Source organism: Crocuta crocuta, unplaced genomic scaffold (genome assembly GCF_008692635.1).
Source record: "Crocuta crocuta isolate KB4526 unplaced genomic scaffold, BGI_CrCroc_1.0 scaffold971, whole genome shotgun sequence".
In the NCBI taxonomy this organism is placed as follows: Eukaryota; Metazoa; Chordata; class Mammalia; order Carnivora; family Hyaenidae; genus Crocuta; species Crocuta crocuta.
The window spans coordinates 629,773-650,183 of NW_027527401.1; the positions used below are offsets into that span (position 1 = coordinate 629,773).

At 54.3% G+C, this 20,411-nt stretch overlaps 1 protein-coding gene across 1 annotated transcript in view; it reads left to right on the top strand.

Moving 5' to 3' along the window:
- Positions 1–485: 485 nt before the first annotated feature.
- The window catches only part of CAMSAP1 (calmodulin regulated spectrin associated protein 1), a 36,196-nt gene continuing 16,270 nt past the window's right edge, over positions 486–20,411 (top strand). Inside the window, 5 exon segments of the mRNA XM_077753024.1 lie at positions 486–749; positions 1,527–1,688; positions 11,008–11,088; positions 12,063–12,095; positions 14,742–14,883. Coding sequence (XP_077609150.1) covers positions 690–749; positions 1,527–1,688; positions 11,008–11,088; positions 12,063–12,095; positions 14,742–14,883 — 478 coding nt within the window. The 5' untranslated portion in view covers positions 486–689.

The following is a 20,411-nucleotide window of genomic DNA, read 5'->3' on the forward strand; positions in this document are numbered from 1 at the left end:
TGGCTGCAGGCCTGGCGTCCTCTTCCAGAGAGGCCGCGGCGTCAGACCTCACCGCCGTCTCCAATTTGATGTCAGAAAATGGTGCACTTGACTCATCCCCAGCACCGGTGCTGGGCATGCTCCATGCCATCTGCAGGGTGACGAGGACCTGTGTGTCGTGTGGGCCACGCGCGGCCCCCGTGGCGTGACTGGGTGCCGGACTGCATCTCGGTTTCCCTCTGACCCCGCTGCCCGCTTAGGGCTCCCGCGCTTGCTTCTCACGGCTGTCTGGCAGGAGAGTTACCCCGGAGGTCGTGGCGGTGAAGTCACTGTGGGGATGGCGTTGCCCACACCCCCAGGTGCCACCAGCAACCGGTTGGCCTTGGCCGGAGATGCCGGGAACTTTTATGTTGTTGGTTGCCCTTCGTGATTGACAGCAGCTCTGCCTTCTGTTGGCATTTTGAGCGGATGTGTCACGCTCACGGGGCACTCTCTTCCTTGGCTCAGATAACATCCCCGAGGACCTCAGGGACCCCTTCTACGTTGACCAGTACGAGCAGGAGCACATCAAGCCGCCCGTCATCAAACTCCTGCTGTCGGGCGAGCTGTACTGCCGGGTCTGCAGCCTCATCCTGAAGGGGGACCAGGTGGCCGCCTTGCAGGGACACCAGTCTGTCATCCAGGCCCTGTCCCGGAAAGGCATTTACGTGATGGAGAGCGACGACACCCCCGTGACGGACCCCGACCTCAGCCACGCACCCATAAAGATGGTGAGTGTCCTGTGTGTGCGGGGGGCGGGGAGGGGTGTCTGTCACCGAGGACGACCGCGTCTACCGCGGGCACTGGTGAGGGCACCCCGGCCTGTCACGCTGCCAGGCACCCTCTGCAGCGTGGATCGCGAGAGTGTCCGGCAGGGTGGCGGGCTCGCGGCTGTGCGGCGGTGTCCTGAGGCGCGTGTCTCCCAGTGCCTGCGACTTGTGGGGCGAAGGGTGGCTCCCCGTCCGCGCTCGTCCTCCTTCCAAGCGCTGTGTGAGCGCGGAGGGGAAGTTGAGGCGTGTTCGTGGAAACATCCGGAGGCAGGCATCTCGTGGACATTGTGGTGTGCGGCAGTCGGGCCTGTTCTGTTAGGCTGTGCACGCATATCGTGTTTTTATGTCCAGGTGAAGAAAAGACTCCTTTTTCTGCCCTCTCCCCTGTCTCTGGAGGCCACACCATTGATGTGGCTTCTNCCGGGTCAGCTGGTTCCGGTGCCTCCCACGTCACTGGGATTGGCTGTTCCCTGGCGATTTGCGTCCCGTGGCTTTTCACTCTCGGGCTTCTTGGAGGGTGTGTCATGGGTCAGCAGGTGCCCCTTGGGTGCCGGGAGGACACGGCGCCAAGCTGTGGCGGGGGGGTGCCGCGGCAGGGCTTCTGCGAACCTGCCCTTTCATGCTCGTGCAGCCTCGGGCACATCTCCCGCCCTTGTACCCCACCCCCTGGGGGGGCGCTCCGGGTTGCCGCGGAGACGAGGTGGGTTTGGCCGCCCTAACTGTCGCCTGTGCTCCCAGAGTGCCCACATGGCGATGGTGGACGCCCTCATGATGGCCTACACCGTGGAGATGATCAGCATCGAGAAGGTGGTGGCCAGCGTCAAGCGCTTCTCAACATTCAGTGCGTCGAAGGAGCTTCCGTACGACCTTGAGGACGCCATGGTGTTCTGGGTCAACAAGGTCAGTGCCAGGGCTGCATCGGAGGGGGGACGGGGGCCGCGCGGCGCCTCCTCGAGCAGCGCGAGTGGGCCGGGGGGCTCCCCAGGGGCAGGGCCGCCCCCCGAGAGCTGCGCCCCCCTCGTGTGTCGCACGGAGACCCAGGCCCTGGCAGGGGCCCCAGGAGTGGAATGTGCCATGTCCAGAAGTGTGTCTGCTGCAGGTGTCCCCCGGGTGTGCCGAGCGCGGCCGAGGTCTCAGTTTCTGCGTTTGTGCTGTTTCCATCTCAGGAGCTCCGTGCGTCGGAGGGGCGCTCGAGTTTGGAAGGGGTTTTGATTATTAAGAGAAAAGTAATGTCTTCCTAAGTGCTGTTTTCTCTCTTTTTAAAAAATATATACATATTTTAAATGTTTTTATATATTTTTGAGAGATAGAGCACAAGCAGGGGAGGGGCAGAGAGAGAAGGAGACACAGAATCTGAAGCAGGCTCCAGGTTCTGAGCTGTCAGCACAGAGCCCGATACGGGGCTCGAACCCACGAACCGTGAGATCATGGCCTGAGCCGAAGTCGGACCGTAACTGACTGAGCCCCCAGGCGCCCTGCTGTTTTCTCTTTTTATGTTTAGAGGCTTACAGTGTGATCTTTTATACGACGCTTAGAAAGGAGGTTTTCAGTGGTTTTCAGTGGCCCACGAGTGTTTATAAGATCACCTTGCCAAAGCATTTTGGTTATTCGGCGTCTTTATACGTAAACAGATGTTAACTGGGGACACTTCCCTAACGCAGCAGCAGGCGGAGAAGGTGGAGCAGCTCCTTGTAAAGTTGTCTTAGGGGCTCAGTCGGTTAGGCGTCTGCTCTAGATTCAGGCTCAGGTCATGGTCTCACGGTTGGTGCGATTGAGCCCCGCCTCGGGCTCTGCGCTGACAGCGTGGGGCCCACTTGGACCCTCTCTGCCCCCTCCCCCCAAATAAACTTCAAACAAGTAGTTGTGTTAGTCTGCCCCCAGGATTTAAGTTCTTTCCTTACATAGTTTTTTGCGTGTATTCTTTGTAATGTAAGGCTTTACAAGAGGCAAAGTAAAAATCGGTGGCCATGGAAGGAGTTGAAGAAGTGGGTGAGCTGGGCCGTGGCGGGTGTGCCGACTCCCCTGGGGGGGGCGTCAGGCGTGTGTTGTGACTTCTGGCTAAGACGCTCGCCCTGCTCTTGGCTTGGTTTCCTACCCGGAGGTGGGGTGGGGGCGTCCAGTCACGGGCAGGCCCCCTTAATTCCTGACTGCTGGGTGAGGTAGAGCGCTTTTTCGCGGTTCGCTGCAACCTGCGGGTCCTGGTTTGGACTGAGGCCAGTGCCCGTGAGTTGGCCTGCTGGTGGTGGGCACCGTGTCTGACCTGCCCCCCGGCGGCACACAGCACCGCCCGTGCCTGTGGGAGGCACCCCGCAGCAGCGTGGTTACAGAAGGGCGCTCGTGCACGTTTCCGGAGGACACGGCCTTGGCTGATAGTCCTATAGTCCCAGCACGGCCCTCCTGCGGCCACGAGGCCAAGTGCGTGTGTGTGCGCGTGTGTTACCTCACTGACGTGCGGGGCTCCATTAGTTTCCGGTGCGCGGCGTCGTGATCGAACAGTGTCACCACGGCCTCGTTAGGGGATTTGACTGTATGCCCTGTGTTGTGCCTTCCTCCCTCCAGAGCTCAGGTTTTCACTTCTTTCTGATAACTTTTATTGGTTTCTCCTTCTTATAAATGAAATGACACGGTCATTAGAAAATATGATAAGCAAACAACTCAGAATATAAACTCCCCATAACCTCACCACCTATACATGTGTTTTAATATAAACTCTCATAATTTTTAATAATTTAGGATAGATAGATGGGGGCGCATGGGTGGCTCAGCTGTCCGACTTTAGCTCCGGTCATCATTCATGGTTCATGAGTTTGAGCCCCATGTTAGGCTCTCTGCTGTCACCTCAGAGCCTGCTTTGGATCCTCCGTCCCACCCCTGCTCATGCTCTTTCTTTCTCAAAAATCAATAAACTTAGAAAAAGAAAAAAAGAATTGAACAGTTCTTATTTATTTGGCTGTAAGATCCAGGCTAGGAGCACAGTTAGGGGCTCCTCGGGGCTGGGCTGAGAGCGGAGGCTCGCCTCTGGCAGCACGGGGAGGAGTCGCTCCGGGGCTGGCGTCAGTGCTCGCCTGCTGGTGTCTCGGGACCCGGCTCTCCGGGTGACCGAGGCCACTTCCCTCCCACGTGTGACTGGCGGGCAGTGGTTGCCACATAGCTGAGGTTCATTTGTAAAGGCTTTTGATTGGTTTTGATTGGTTTTTGCCAAATTTCTGACCATAAAGACTGTACTATTTTCTTTTCATACTCTCGGTCTGTATACATGTCTTTTTCCGTGATTTCCCATAAATTGGATATTACTAAAAAATATTTGCCGTTTTTAAAGGTGAGAAATAGTGTCATATTTTATTTCTTTGTTTACTGATAAAGCTGAAGTTTAAGACATGGAGGGTGTGTTTGGCCATTTGTTTTTCTTTTTGATAAATTAACTCGTCTGTGAGCTTTGGCCATATTTCTTTGGGCGGTGGGTACATTCCTTTTCTCCCCTGCCTGATCAGGTTTCTCATATATTAAGGGTGTTTTTCGTTTGCCATATCTGTGTACATGATTTTCCAGGTTATTGGCACTTCTGTTTGCCTGTGGACTTACTGGTACATGGAAGATGGTCTTCATGTGGTCCAGCAGCATCACTTTTATCTGCCCCTGCGCATTTTTTTGGTATTAACCTCTGTATTTCAAAGAAATGCACTCTTTTTCTTTTTCTGACTCTGCATTGGCCTCTGGCAGGGGCTGCCTTCTGATTTACTGATAGCTCGTGTGACCCTCCGTCTGGTCCCTGCTGGTCCGCTGTGGTTATACGACCAACTGTGGTTGGATCTGTAGTGAGATGTAGTATTACTGTGACTAGGTGTGACTTTTCCATAGCTCATGCCCCTTTTCTTGTGCCACACTTTGGTTTTACTGGAGTTGGTACTTGCTTCAGTTTTTTGTGACCTTTTTGGATTATTTTATTCAGTGTTTTCCATATTTTATATTTCCTTAGCATTTCCAAATGAACATAAGTTTCTCACGTTGATAGATTTTCCCTCATGTGTATTTTCGTTCTCTGATGTTGACAAAGCGGTGAGCTCTGGCCAAGGGCGCCCCCACACGTATGCCTTCATGTGGTTTCTTTCCAGTGCAGATTCATGGGTGTCAAATGAGGGGTGTGCTTACTTAGGTTTCTGGCACTCAAGGGACTCCTCTCAGATGTGAGCTCTGATGCAGGGGGAGAGGCGCCCCTGTACTTTGTGTACTCAGAAGGTCTTTCCCTGGACTCAGACGAGGTGTGAGCTCCCCAAAGCCTTTCCTTCATGGACTATGGCCATGGCCTCTGTAGTGTGGGTCCTCTGACGCCTGACAGCTCAGAGCTGGGTCCAAAAGCCTTCCCACCTTCCTGTTGCGGGTGGACTCTCTCCCCACTGAAAGCTGCCCGTGTGTTTCATAAGGTTTGGGCTCTTGAGAGTTTTTATGTGGTCAGTTTTCTCTTCAGCATCAATCTTTGATGCCTCGTAAGATCTGGATCTTCTCTGAAACTGTGGTTGCAGGTGATGTTCCCAAGAACATCCCAGATGCTTCTGGACCAGCCCCTCTCCCCTCCCTGGGTGATCAGGCCCTCTGGGGGGTGGAAATTGCCCTCCTCAGGATTGGGACTCGCGACCAAGCTGTCCTCCGGATTCCCTGCTCTTTGTGTGAGACTGAGCTGTCCTCTGTCCCTAGAGTTGTGGACTTTTGCCATGACCATCTTGCTGTGGCTTCTGACATCTTTATTGATGCCCGGCCCGTTGCTTTAGTCTTTGAAAAACAAACCCCAGCTTCGCTGCTGTCTGATTTGCACCCAGTAAATGGACCCAGTTCCTTAAGTTTGACCAGTGACTACCGTTTAACGTTTACCATCAAGGTAACATTTCCATCTCCCTAAACACGTTCCCTTGTGTCCCTTTGCGGTTCATCCACCAGCGTGGGTTACCGCTGATCTGCTCTCTTCACTAGAAATGAGTTTTACCGCTTCTAGGATTTGATAAAAACGGATCATGTGTATGTACTCCTTCACGGAGCAAAACGATTCTGAAGTTAATCCACGGCATCTGGCCGTGGTTTTCTTTTTCTATTCCGGAGAATTCCATCGTGCGCACAGACCACAGTTAACCTGCCCCCCTGCTGGCGATGCTGCGGTTGTTTCTGGTTCTTGTCTGTGGTGGAGGCTGCCAGGAACCTTTGTGTACAAGTCGGACCTGCAGATACGTTTTCATTTCTTCGAGTCACGTACTTAGGCGTAGAATTGCCGGGTCAGTGATAAAGTCGTATCGAACATTAGAAGAAACCGCCTGAGTATCTTCCAAGGCGATGGCACCACTTTGAGGGGCCACCAGTAAGAGAAGTCCAGCTGTCCCAACATGTGCCAGCACTTGGGATAGTCTGTCTGTCAGCCGTGGCCGTCTGAGTGGATGTGCGGGGCTGTCCTTCCGTGGTTTGCGTTTGCGTTTGTGTCCGCCTGGCGACTAAGCACATTTGTACGTATTTTGTTAAGTGCACGTTCAAATATTTTGCTGAATTTTAGGGTTTGTATTTAATTCTGTGTCAGTTTTGGTAACTTGCGACTTTCAAGGAATTTCTCAACTTTATTTTCATTGTTGAATTAAGTAAATTATTATCCTTTAGATGTGCGTGTGCCTGTAGTAGTGTCTCTGTTGTTTTCCTGCCCGGGGTAACTTCTGTCACTTGTCTTCCTTCCCTTGGGTTGGTCTGGCTTGTCAATCTCATTAATCTAAAAACCTTCTTTAGAGTTTTACTGGTTTCTTCTGTTGTTTTCTATTTAATTTCTTCTCTTTTAATTAATTACATTAAATTTTTAAGTAATCCCTACACCCAACACCAAGATCAGAGTTGCATATTCCACCGACTGAGCCTGCCGGGAGCCCCTCTCATGTTGTCTGTCTGTCCGTCTGTCTTTCTTTTAAGTTTATTTATTTTTAAAGAGAGCGTGAGTGTGAGTTGGGGAGGAGCAGAGAGAGAGAATCCCAAGTAGGCTCTGAGCTGTCAGCACAGAGCTGACTTGGGGCTCCATCTCTCGAACCATGAGATTGTGATCTGAGCCAAGATTAAGGGTCAGCCAGATGCTCCACCTGCTGAGCCCCCAGGTGCTCCTCTTGTTGTCTTTCTACTTAAAGTGAGTGTCTTTGTTTAAAAAAATTGTTAAGTTTATTTATTTATTTTGAGAGAGAGCTAGCATGAGTAGGGGAGGCAGAGACACAGAGAGAGAGAGTCAGAAGCAGGCCCCGCGCTCTCAACACAGAACCCGCCCGACTTGGGGTCAAAGTCACTAACCTCAAGATCACGACCTGAGGGGCACCTGGGGGGCTCAGTCGGTTAAGCGTCCGACTTCGGCTCAGGTCATGATCTCACGGTCCGTGGGTTCGAGCCCCGCGTTAAGTTCTGTGCTGACAGCTCGGAGCCTGGAACCTGTTTCGAATTTGTGTTTCCCTCTCTCTCTGCCCCTCCCCGACTCATGCTCTGTCTCTCTGTCTCAAAAATAAACTATTATTAAAAAAAAAAAAAAAAGATCACGACCTGAGATGAAATCAAGAGTGGGGTGCTCAACCGGCTGAGCCCCCCCAGGCGCTCCTTAAAATGAGTTTCTTATGGACACTGTGGAGTCAGCCCTGCTTTTTTATTCAGTCCGAGAACCTGCCTTATTGTTGAGGGTTTTAGACCAGTTCTGTTTAATGTGATGATTGAGCTATTTCCGTCTGACATCTTGTCTGCTTTCGATTGATCTCATTTTGTCTTTTTCTTTATACTCTTCTGGCTTATTTTAGACTGGATAGTTTTTAGTAGTCCATTTTCTCCTGGAGTTCTTGGGGGCTGCTTTAGGGTTTGGTTTTCACTGTTTGCCTTCAGAGAGCATGATGCCGTGTCACTCGGCGCATTGGGAATGACTTCTCCCTCCCTGGCTGCTGTGCGCTGCCTGCTCCGCTGCAGCCTCACATATGGAGTTTTATTTTCAACAGTTAGACATCTTTTAAAGTAATTGAAACTAGGGGCACCTGGGGGGCTCAGTAGGTTAAGTGTCCGACTTCAGTTCAGGTCATGATCTCACGGTTCGTGGGTTCGAGCCCCGTGTCGGGCTCTGTGCTGACAGCTCGGAGCCTGGAGCCTGCTTTGGATTCTGTCTCCCTCTCTCTCTGCCCCTCCCCTGCTCATGCTCTGTCTTTCTATCTCAAAAAATAAATTTAAAAAATTAAAAAAAAAATAAAACTTAAAAAAATAAAGTAATTGAAACTAGGGAACATTTATCCACATCGTCTCCATTCTTGTTGCCCTTCATTCCTTTGCGTAGATGAGGGTCCTCGGAGTTCTGGGCTTAGGTTCCCTGTACCTTCTTAACAAAACTGTGGGTCATAAAGAAGTAAAAAAACAATTTAATCTGTCAGTGTTTATCATATTAGATATTAAAAACAAGAAAACTCAGGGGCGCCTGGGTGGCCCAGTCAGTTACATGTCTGACTTTGGCTCAGGTCATGATCTCACGGTTCGTGGGTTCGAGCCCCGTGTCGGCCTCTGTGCTGACAGCTCAGAGCCTGGAGGCTGTTTCGGATTCCGTGTCTCCCTCTCTCTCTGCCCCTCCCCCGCTCGTGTTCGGTCTCTCTCTCAGAAATAAACATTAAAAAAAATAAAACAACTTAAGATTTTTATTAATTTGGTTAAAAATAAAACCTATTTCATGTTAAAATAATGTATTTTTTAACCAAAAATGACTATATTTTCTGAGAGAAGAAATGATATTTTACAATTTTGTACGTATCTGTAATATCCGGCTTACTGGAAGGGAAGCTAGACGCTCTTAGCTGCCTTTGCGTGCGATGCACTGCAGCACGTTTGCGTGGAAGCGTGGGACGACCGTCTGGCTTCCTGTGGACGTATGGCTGGGGGAGGGGTGTGTTCTGAGGTTGCGGTGTGGCGGGATGTCGTCCCCTCCTGATGTCGACGTGTCTGCGTCCCTGCGTCAGCTGTGTGGTCCGGCCTGCTGGTGTGCGGGGCTCAGGGCCCTCCCGCTCCGCCCTCTGCCCTGCAAGTCCAGATGCACATTTGGTTTTGATTTGACACCAGAACTTGACAAGTAGTAGTTTCTCAAAGGTTAATTGCAGTATGGAACTTGAACCACTTATTCATGTGAATTGGGGTAAGATTGAGGTTGTAAAATTCAGTATTTTTAAATCTCTAGTCCAATGGTTTTTAATATATTTGCAGAGTTGTACAGTTGTCATCACCAATTCCAGACATTTTGATCACATGCAGAAAGAGAGTTCCCTTGAGCACTCACCACCCCCCACCCCTGCAGACCCCAGACCCTGGCGGCCGAGGACCTGCCTCCAGTCTCTGCGCGTGTGCCAGCCGTGGGCATTTTGTGTCAGTGCAGTCCTGCCCTCGGCCACCACCGCTCGGCGTCACGTTTTCAGCCGTCGCCTGTGCCGTAGCGTGTTGTGGCGTGCACCGCACTCCACCCCTGTGTGACGGAAGTCCTGCGGCATGCCCCCGTGCCGACCTGCCACGTTGTCTTTCTGTGCTTCTTGGCTGGGGGCACCTATGCCTGTCTGTCGGCTCTCGCGGATGCTGCTGTGATCGTTGTGGACGAGGTTTGTGTGGTGTGTTGTGTATTTAGGGATGGGGTTGCCAAATCGTGTGGAAACTCTGACTTTTAGCAGAGAGGCTTCACCGTCTTACCCTCTCCGGGGGGGTGTCAGGTCTCAGTGTCCCACGCCCTCATGGGCGCGCACTTTCTAATTTTTTGATTCTAGCTATTCTGGAGAGTGTGAGGTGTGGTCTCGTGGTTTAGGTTCGAATCTCCACGGTGGGAGCCTCTTCATTTTTGTGTGCGTGCTGGTCATCTGCAGGTCTTCTCCGGAGGGAGGCCTGTTCAGATCCTTTGTCCATTTTGAAATCAGATCATTTGTCTTTTTATTGTTATAAGAATTCTTCTGTATGTTTTGGGCACTAAATCCGTGACCTTCGTCCTCTGTTATGTTAAAGTCCACGTACGGTTCCCGTGTCCTTCGTGGCTGTTCCAGTGATGTGTCTGTAACATACACTCGTCACTTGGAGAAAAGATTCGGAGACAGTTGTGTAGATCTCTGCAGCGTCGTCACAAGTCAGGAACAGGATGGAAGGTTACATTCATCAATGTCACCATCAGCCTAATCAGAAAATCCTTTTTGTGTTAGAAAGCTATCTAGCATATGACAGAAACGTGTCTTCTCAAAAAGTCTTTATTGTGAAAAATTGTAAAAGTGAAGAAATACACAGAGAACACTCATGTGCCTACCACCTAGATTTCACAAGTAAGGTTTTATAATACTTGCTGTATTACTTGTCCATCCATCTATTCTTTAAAAAAATTTTTAAAATATTTATTTATTTTTGAGGGAACGCGAGTGGGCGAAGGGGCAGAGAGAGAGGGAGACACAGAATCTGAAGCAGGCTCCAGGCTCTAAGCTGTCAACACAGAGCCTGACGTGGGCCCTGAACCCACAAACGGGGAGATGGTGACCTGAGCCGATGTCAGACACTCTGCAGACTGAGCCCCCCAGGCGGCCCCATCTGTCTATTCTGATTCATTTATTTTAAAATGTATCTGTATTGATTTTCTTTTTGCTGTTTTCTTTCAAAAAAAATTTTCTGCCTTCCTGATTTGATTTGCATGACTTCATTTACTTGTAGTCTTGTTTAGCAAAACATTCAATTCCATGTGTTTTCGTCTCCTGGCTTTGACCACATCCTTTAAGCATTGAGTATTTTTCTCCACGGTATTACTTTATAATTGTAATTTTGGTTTTATCTTGGGGTTAATCATTCCAGGAGAGAATGAAGCCTAAGAGGTTGTTAGTGAAGGAGTTCACAGTTACATTTTACGATTGAAGGTGATTTGGCGTTACTTGTGAACGGTCAGGGACGCGGGAGCCACACCGTCTGCCCGGCGGCGTTCGCTGATAGTTACAAGTCGCACTGCTGTGCACCGTGGGCCTCCGGCGAGGTGGCGAGCATCACGCTGGTGTGCGGCAGGCCGGCTCTGGTGTCCACGCCCAGCACAGACCGTGTGGAATCTCTATATTTCTGCTTTTGTGTAATTGGCCTAAAGGATACCCGTGTCTCAGACCCAGGCTGCAAACAAGCGAGGTGGGGTCTCTGGGTGGAGAAGGGAGGGCACAGAAAGCCATTGCCCTTTTAATGCATTTTTCTTCCACTTCAGGTAAATCTTAAAATGAGAGAGATTACGGAGAAAGAAGTCAAGTTAAAACAGCAGTTACTGGAAAGCCCAGCTCACCAGAAGGTAAAGGGTACACTGAACTCTTCTGGAATGTGTCGAGTTATGGTTGCTTCCGGTTTCTAAGAATGATTCCCGTATCCTCCACTTGCTTACCCTGTCTGTCCCCCCCCCCCCGCCCCAAACGCACTCCCAGGCCTCCCGCGGAGCGGCCCTGGTGCTGGGCATGATGGTGCGCTCCTCTCTTCTCCCTGCACTGCACGGCGGGTGGGGGGCTGTATTTAACTGGGGGGGCGAGGGGGAGGTTGGGAGAGGTCGAAGCTCCAGAACGGGGTCGTACAGATGACCTGGGGGTGGGCCTCTGGAGTCACTGAGGAGGAGAAAACTGCCTGCTGCCCAGGGCGCCCCTGAGAATCGTGTCTGTCACCCCTGGGCTCCAGCGTAGCCGCTGGGGCATCTCTGGGACCCTGCATGGAATTCAGGCAGGTGAACGTGAGGTGTCCCGTGAAATGACACAGATGGTGTGTTATGCATTCTGGTCATTTCTGCCCTTGTCTCCCCTATGATAGTGTTTTTTGCCAAGCAGGTGTGTGACCAAATCCATACCCCGTAAACGTGCGTGAGATGTGGCCCGGCCGCACCTGCGGTCTCTTGTCACTCCTTATCTGGTCCTCTCACTCTGGGCATGGGGGGGGAGGCGGGGGCGGATGCCGTGGGCGGCACACCCTGGGCCGCGTGTCTGTGGGCCTCCCTGCCCATCACGTGGGCACAGGGATGCACTGAGCGCCCCCTGAATGGCAGTTGGCGGCTGTCCCGTGGTGCCCGGCCCACGCCGAGCGTCCCACGGAGGCCAGTGCTGTGGAGGTGCCCGTGACCGCCCGCATTGTTCGCGTGGCGATGCAGGGCGTTGGGTCCTGCGCCCCGGGCGGGTCTCACTTCTCAGAGCACGCCCGGTGTTCCTGTGTGTGTTGTGTGGACGCGTGTGTGACGCGGCCGCCCGCTGACACTGTCTCCTGCCTTCTTCCCTGCCTCCCGAGCAGTCCCCCTCCAAGTGGTACTGGAAGTTAGTGCCCGTAAGTGACCTCCGCGCGCCCGCTGCGTCCAGACGGCCATTCTGTCACAGTCGCTCGCTTCCATCACACAGCTGCTCACACCTGACCCGCTTCGTGTGTCCCGCGTCCTCCCTGGTAGTGTGGCCACGCCCCTGCAGTACCAGCGAGAACGTGACCCTGGGCTCCGTAGCCTTTCCCTAGACACGCCCAGTCAGGTTTTGCCCATTTCTTAGGTAATTTTATACTCTTTGTTGCGGGAGAACATCCATACGTTCTCGCCGCTCGCAGGCCTCGGGGAGTGACACGTAGGCTGATTCCCCGAGTTACTGCCTACGTTTTTTGTCCTGATGTTACCTTCCCTGATGGTGTGTAACGTGACCTCTCTCAGGAAGTGTCACGGGGGAAGGGGTGGAGGGGCTTCTCTCTCCAGGGAGACAGCTCCCTGGGTGATGGCACCACCCCTGCCGCCCGCCCGGGGCCGGGGGGGAAAGGGTCTGAGTTAGGTCAGCGTGGATGCAGGGTTTCTGGAATCCAAGTTAACTTGAAGTGTGACTGCTCCCATAAAAAGAAAGTTACGAGCTAGTGACTTGGATCGACAGTCTTAGTGGTGCTAACCGCCCCCCCGCCCGGGAGCGTTCTGGAAGCAGAAGAAGCTGCTGACGCTGTTCCCGCGGGAACCGTGGGGACTCCAGGGGGTGCGGCTCGGAACGAAGTCTTGGAACACACCTTTTTGCAGACCCTTTAATGGCCTGTTCCTTTAGTTTAATTATCGAGACCAGAGTTTCCTCAGATTTGTGTCACAGAGGAGGCGGCGCGGCCACGCACGGGGAGATCCGGGCCACGTGAGCAGTGACACGCTCTGCTCTGTGGGCAGCGTGGTGGATAAGTTTGCTTCTGTTTGCAATGGGTCAGTAACAGAGAAGAGGAAGGCATTTTTTTTTATGAGTATTTACATGTCTCTTCCCGAATCCTGACGGCCAAGAGCCGAGTGTTAGGTGACGTTACTTAATGAGGGGCCGTCAGAAACGGAGCAGGAAGCCAGGTCTCAGCCGAGGGTGTTGTACAAGGGCAGGACCGTTGACGTCTCCCTGTAGCCGTTGGTGGCCGTGACTTCAGCGCTCAGCACGCGGGCCAGTAGGACGGGCACAGGAGGGTGTGGTCGGGCCACTGGCCTGGACGGCAGCCTGGGGGTCATCGTTCAGGCTCCCCGGGCCCTGGAGTTCAGAGGTGCTCCCTGACGTTAATGAGACACACGCCATCCGTGTTCGGTGCAGAAACCATTGGCTTCACCGCATGCTGTGGTCCGTCCCGTGTGTGCCGTGTGGTCCGTGTGGAAGCCTGGCTTGGCGCATGTCCCACGCCCTGCATGCCGCGCGGCCCGCCGCCTGCCGCAGCCCGTGCCGCAGGCCTCGAGAAACAAGTTAAGATCTCCGTCAGCATGGACTTCCGTGACACGAGATAAAGCGCATTCCCGTTTTGAAAGAATGCATTAGGTGTGCTTTATACCAGATACCAGTATTGATCAGTCCACCTTGTATGTTTGTTCAGACGACTTCAAACTCCCCATTGCCGAGAGGGTTTTTCTCCTGGGTGATGCCGTCGGCACAGCTCTCAGAAATCCACAGTTGTTAGCGACTGCTGGTCTCTCATTTCTGTTGTGTCCGGCCGTAGACATTAGTGCGGGGGGGGGGAGGGGGGGTGCGCAGGGGGCGCCCGGACAGGCACCTGCGCGGACGCCCCTCCCCTGGACGGCACGCACGTGCGCACACTCAGACCGACGCGCCGCCGTGGGGCTGTGCTGACAGGTGGGCGCTCTGACGGCGCGCACGCCCTCTCCTCCAGGGGCGGAAGCGTGGAAACCTTGACAAAGCACCTGTTTTATTTAAAAAAAATTTTTTTTTATATCTTTATTTTGAGAGAGACAGAAAGTGAGTGGGGGAGGAGTAGAGATGGGGAGACACAGAATCTGAAACAGGCTCCAGGTTCTGAGCTGCCAGCACAGAGCCTGACGCGGGGCTCGAACCCACGGACCGTTGAGATCATGACCTGAGCCAAAGTCGGACGCTTCACCGACTGAGCCACCCAGGCGCCCCAAAAGCACCTGTTCTATACGGCACCTCGCATGCATTTAATTTCCTGACGCCTTGTTGCATTTATTAGAGAGCCTGGTGGACATTTTCTATGAAATGTTGTCGAACCCGGTTTAGGGAGTTTCTCAAACCCTGTCTAACGTCACTGTGTACTTTTCTTACTGGCTGAGGTTCACGCCGATGCTACTGAGGAAGGGAACAGATGGGTCTTCCCGGCATTCGGACATTCACCATTTAACTTGTTTCTCGCTTGTTCAGAGGGTGCGGCTTTTGGTAGCGTAGCCGTGCATTCTGTATCTGGTCCCGTGTGCCCTGTAGAGCGGGACAGCTCTGGCGCTGTTAGCGGCTAATTGCTGACACCCAAGTGTGGCCGGGGCGCTCAGTTCCCTGGACCTGGACATGTGTGTTCAAGGCCAAGTGTGTCATCCAGACGTGTGAGCTTGTCCCATGTGATTGCCATCATTCTAAACACCATCCCGCGGGCATCGTCTTGGTTCTAGATTTAACGGCCTGCCCGTAGTGTCGGGGGTCGTGGAGGCCTGTCCCGCGTAGACCACTCTCCTCCTGTCATCTGCAGGTGCGCTATCGCCGAGAGCACCTGTCCACGAGGCAGCCGCCCCACTTCCCGCTGCTGGAAGACCTGATGAGAGACGGCAGTGACGGGGCCGCTCTCCTGGCCGTGGTCCACTACTACTGCCCGGAGCAGATGAAGCTGGATGGTGAGTGCAGAGACCTCCCCCCCGGCCCCCCCGGAACGGACGTGAGGCCGCGAGGCCACGAGGCCTGGGGGAGCATCACACGCACCCCCATGCAAACGCATAAAAGCCCAGGAAGTAGCTCGCTGAACCCAGAATGCCAGCGGGGATGCTAGCGGGTGTACACAAATACGAGGGTCAAGGACTTGACTTAACCTGCAGTTTTCTCTCCTGGAGAAATTGTAAAGTGTTAAATATACGTGACTTCTCCTAAGTTTCAGAAGGGTGAGGGTTTGTCCATCCGGCTACAATTGACATAAAGCATCTAGAAGCTGGCTTGGGGTTGGGAAGGGGCAGACTCAGTCTCTGAGTGGCTCACACACGTGTGGCCCTGGTGACGTGGCAGCACCGGTGCGCGTCGTGGGCGCTTCCTGCCTGCCAGTGGCCGTCTATGGGGCCTTGGGACAGAGTTCTGGTTTAGCTTTTGCTGAACATCCTTCTTCATGAAGGACAGGGACACAGGCCAAGAGCACGGCCGGACTCCGGCCGGACTCCCCTGCGCGTGAGGTCCTCGTGTGAGACCCCGGCACCGGGGGCGGAGCTGAAGTCGGTCCCACTTCAAGTATAAGAGTCTGGATAAAACATTTCTATAGATAAAACTGTAGCTGAACTTGACAGAGGGGAGACTCTCCGGTTCCAGCCAGGGTCTCTGCGTTGGAGTGACAATCCCAACTTGACACCTGGTGGCCCCGAGGCCCGTCGGGTCTCCCGCACCCCTCTAGCCTTGGGGGGGGGGTGTGGTGTCGAGACCAGGACCCTGGGAAGGATTCGGAAAGGCCCACCTCCCGGCCTGGGAAAGATGCCAGGCACGTGTCAGATGCCTGGGGCCCCAGGCCAGGCCGGAGATGTGTCTTGAGGAAACGAGCTGCCAGGCCGCCTCGCAGGCGGGGAGAGGCTGAACTGTGCGGTGCCCACGGGGCAAGGGGAAGTTCTCGTGGGACTGAGTCCGGTGCTGGTGGCAGTCCTGGGTCAGAGGCTAGAGGGAGAGAGGAGGCCTGCTGGATGGGGGGGGGGNGGACCACATGGGGAGACAGCCCACGCCGCACCCGCAGAGGCGACAGGCAGCTCTGGCACCGTGTGGGGGGAGGGGATCGCGGACGCTCGCGGTGACGATGGACAGAAGGGAGGTGGTCTTGCTGAGCGTGTGACGGAACCTTCTCAGGCCCTCAGCACCGTGTTTCGTTGCTCTCTGCATCCTGGATGTTTCTCAGGCCTGCCTGCGGTTCGCCTGGCCCGCCTCTCCGGCCGATCCGTCGGGGGTCTTAGGACAAAGTGAACTCTGGGCAGGAGGGGGTCTTTATGAAAGGGGAGGAGAGGCTGCATGGACGCGGCGGTGTCAAGCCTCATGGCGTCTGAGAGCGGCACGGCGGGTCCTGACCGCGACAGACGTGCAGAAGGAACGGGCAGATGCACTCTGAGTTCAGTCACAGAGAGACTGACGGAGCAGGTTTGAGTGGAGGAAGGCCACGGAAGGCTCGAACACAAGATTCACGGGCGTGGGCCCACGCACCAACGGCGATGCCATCCGCTCTTTGAAATGGGCGAGCCTGGGAGCGCTCACGAGAAGCGAGCCTGAGTGCGGCCCTGGAGAAACCTCAGCGGGTTGTGGGGTGTTGTCAGAACTCTCTCCAAAGCTCTCAAGTCCGTAATACGTAGACACCAGAGGGGATCTTTCACATGTTTGTGGCTCACAGTCGCGATCACGGTGCAGGCATCTGGGGTGGGCTCCACAGGGCCGGGGCTTTGTCTGTTTTGTTCAGGGACACGTCCCAGCTGCTGGCCTGGTGCCTGGGACACGTGGGTGTTCAGGAGACACTTGCCGTGTAATGAGTGAACACACAAACGCATGCGCACATGCGCGCACACACATGCACACACACGCACAGGCGCGCACACTTGCACACACACATGCACACCCGAGCTGGTGGCCTTGGGGCATGTTCTGGAAAATGAGAACTTTTAAAAGTTAGCGAACTCGGTTCATCTGGTGCATTAGAAAAGAAGGAAACCTGAAGAAAGCTGAAGGAAGAAGAGAAAGGGGTAGTTGTCTCTCTCCCACTAGTCAGAGGCCCCGACGCCAGGAGGGGCTGAAGCTCATGCTCTGTGTCGGAGGGGCTGGGGCACATCTGGTCTCTGAGCGCAAGCCCTTGGTTAGGGAGCCGTGAGGAGGAGGGCAGAGGGCCCGTCCCCGCGGAATCCCGCAGTCCGTGTAAAGGACGCGCCAAGGGCGTGGGACACGGTGGTGACCTCCTCCCTGCACGCCTCAGGAGATGGACACGTGCTCTCAGAGCCAGACAACTCGAGTCTCAGACGGTTCGCTAATGGCCGCCAGGTGTCAGATGACGGCTGAGTCTGTGTGCTCTGCGACATCGTTCATACGGGAGGTGAGCCCGATCTTCTTCCCCGTCGGCCTGCCCCGGAGCTGCGTCCATTCAGGGCAGGGAGGGGTTTGTGGACGGGTAAGGGGCGTGGTTCATAACCGTGGTGGGATGTTATGCGGCTGAAAGAACGGAACCCTGCTGCCTGTGACCACGTGGACAGACCTAGAGGGTGTTGTGTTCAGTGAAATAGGCAGAAAGAGAAATAGTGTGCGATTTTACTGGGTGCAGCGTGTCAAACACTGACAAAACCGAAATTGTCGTAAATGCAGAGAAAAACCGGTGGTTATGGGGGTGGGCTGGGTAGACGAGAGCTGAAGGGGTGAGGAGGGGTGGGCAGGGTGGGCGAGAGCTGAAGGGGTGAGGAGGGACGGGGTGGTGGATGAGAGCTGAAGGAGGCACAAGTCTACAGTTAGGAAACGAGTCGTGGGATGAGGGGCACAGCGCAGGGACGAAAGAAGAGCGCAGTAACTGCGGCGACGGATGTGACGGCACCCGCGCAGTGAGCCTTTCCTGACGTGTGTGACTGCGAAGCCACTGTGTGACCCTCCTGACATACAGCAGAGTGTCGGCTCATCTCCCTCGGCTCTCGCCGTCTCAAGGGGGATGAACGAATGTGCTTGAAGACATTTGCTTTTTACCAGCGTTTCTTTATATTAGTAATTTTTCGAGTGAGCGGTTTGTATCTCCTTTCATGTCACAGTACTGACTCTATATCGTTGAATGAGTGAGTGGATACGTGGTGCTAAAAAAACGGGAAAGGTTGCTTCTCTGCGGAGACGGGCCTCGGGCAGAAGACCGCAGCTGCCGCCCTTGCGGTCATCCCTGAGACCCCTGCCGCCCTTTACCCTTGACTGTGGGCGGCCACAGATCCCCAACGTGTGCGTAAGCAGCAGTCTGAACGTGAGGTCAAGTCCGTAGGGGCCCCGCGGGTGAGCAGAGGAAACACTGGAGATGAGCGAGGACGGTGGCCAGCGACAGGGCGCCGGAGGAGAGCGCCCGGAACGCGGAATGCGGGTGTGCACCGCAACGGGGCGGAAACGGGCTCTTGGAGATAAAATGTGGCTGCTGAAGTTTAAGAGTTCACCGAAGTGCGTGGGGCGTCTGGGCGGCTCTGTCGGTTGAGTGTCAAACTTCGGCTCAGGTCAGGGTCCTGCAGTTGTGGGTTCAAGCCCCGTGTCAGGCTCTGTGCTGTCAGTGTGGATCCTGCTGGGGATTCTCTCTCGCTCTCTCTGCCCCTCCCCTGCTTGCTTGCTCCCTCCCTTTCTCTCTCTCTGTCTCTGTCTCTCAAAATAAATAGTTTACTGAAGTGTTAGATGACGGCTTTGAAGAAGTCTCCCGGAAAGGACATCTAAAAAGCAGAACGGACAGTGGGAGAGAAGAGGTGGGAAAGCGAGAGGCTGAGCCCAGCAAGACCAGACAGGACGGCGGGAAGACTTACCCGGACGCAGACGACATGCANAGTCCGGTACATAATTTTTTTTTTTTTTACAGAAGTGGACAAAGTAAGGTAAAAATTCATGTGGAAGAGTAAGGACCTAAGGGCCGAAATGAATATTTTGTAACATTTCATTTGGATGTATTTACGTTTACAGAAGAACGAACAAGGAATCCCTGCCGTACTTTCATCCACACGTTCCCATTGTTACGTTTTGTCACGTGAGCTCTATTTCTGTCACTGAACCGACTGGGAATAACTGGGGACAAAGGCATTCTCTGATCACCGCAGCCGCCGGGGGCTCACAGCGAGCGGCCCGGACTCGTGGGCCAGTCGGTTTGTCACTTGTCCCAGTAGTGTCCTTCCCAGCCGTTGCTCCCAGCCTTGGTGGCCCAGCTCTGCTCCTGGAGGTGGCTCTCGGGGCGTCCCGTAAACTGGAGCCGGCGCCCAGTCATTCTTGTGCGTCTCGGGTTTGGCTTTGCAAGAGTACAGGCCACTTGGCTTGTTGGACGGCCCCGCTTGGGTCTGTCCGGTGTTTCGTCCTGATTAGACTCAGGACACGTTTAGCAGGAGCGCCTTCCCGGTGCACCTGACTGGGGACGCGAGGCTGCTGGGCCCTCAGCTCAGGCGGTGTCGCTGGGCTTCTCCGGTCTGAGGTCACTGTGTTTTGCCCCCCTCATTAGTCATTTGAGGGACGTGGCTCCGAGACTGAATAAATAGCCCATTTCCTAGCAGACTGACCAGCTAGCCTGCTGCCGCAGGGAGTGGGGCGCCTTCTTGCTGCTTGCTTACTCACGGCTCGGCGTGCAGCAGGACGGCCTCATGGGTTCGTGTCCGTCGGCCACGGGTTTGCTGTTTTGTGGTGGATCAGCGCAGGTGTCAGGCAAGTGGGTTTTGAAGAATAAGAGTGTGGGTGCTTGGCTCGACACAGAGACCGAGTTGTGTCTAACTTTGTGTTGGCTAAACCAGTGTGGTTCGGGCCCGGGAGAGTCGTGTGGTCTAAAGGAGCCCGGCGGTGGCGTTCCGGGGCACACAGCGCTGTGGACACGTGGCCGTCTGGCCTCCATCCACATGAGATGGGCGCTCCTGCCTTGGATGAAAGATCTACGCCTGAAAAGCAAAACGTAGTGATTTTGAGAGAAAAATACAGGAAGGTATTTTTAGGTCCTCGGTGTTGGGATGGATTCCTGAAGTTACAAAAGAAAAGCACAAGTGATAGAAAAGACTATTACATTTAATGATAGGGGAATTCAGTGTGCCGACAGAGGATCTGGGTAAAAGCTAAGGAATGAGCTATATCCGTGGTAAAGTATTTGGAACGAACGACGACGACAGCGGCCTGGCACACAGGCCTGTTGGTACCATAAGTAAAGAGGTTGTACAAATTAGTAAGATGAATCACCTAGAGACAGAGTGAGAACAGGCTTCCTGTAGAAGAGGAAGTGGAGAGGGACACCACGCCCGAGGTCCGGGCCAGGGGGCGTCTCACCCCCATCCAGTCGGCGGCCGGGTGTGCGCGGGTGCGGGGAGTGCGCGCGGGAGGGCGGGCTGTGGGGGGCTGTCCCGCTGTTCAGACGACCGCCTGAAATCCACCCCCTCAAGTGGGTGGACGTGGACACATAGCCCTGAGCTTTGGGGACCGACAGACTGCCAAGTGGGAGGCGCGGCGGGGCCGG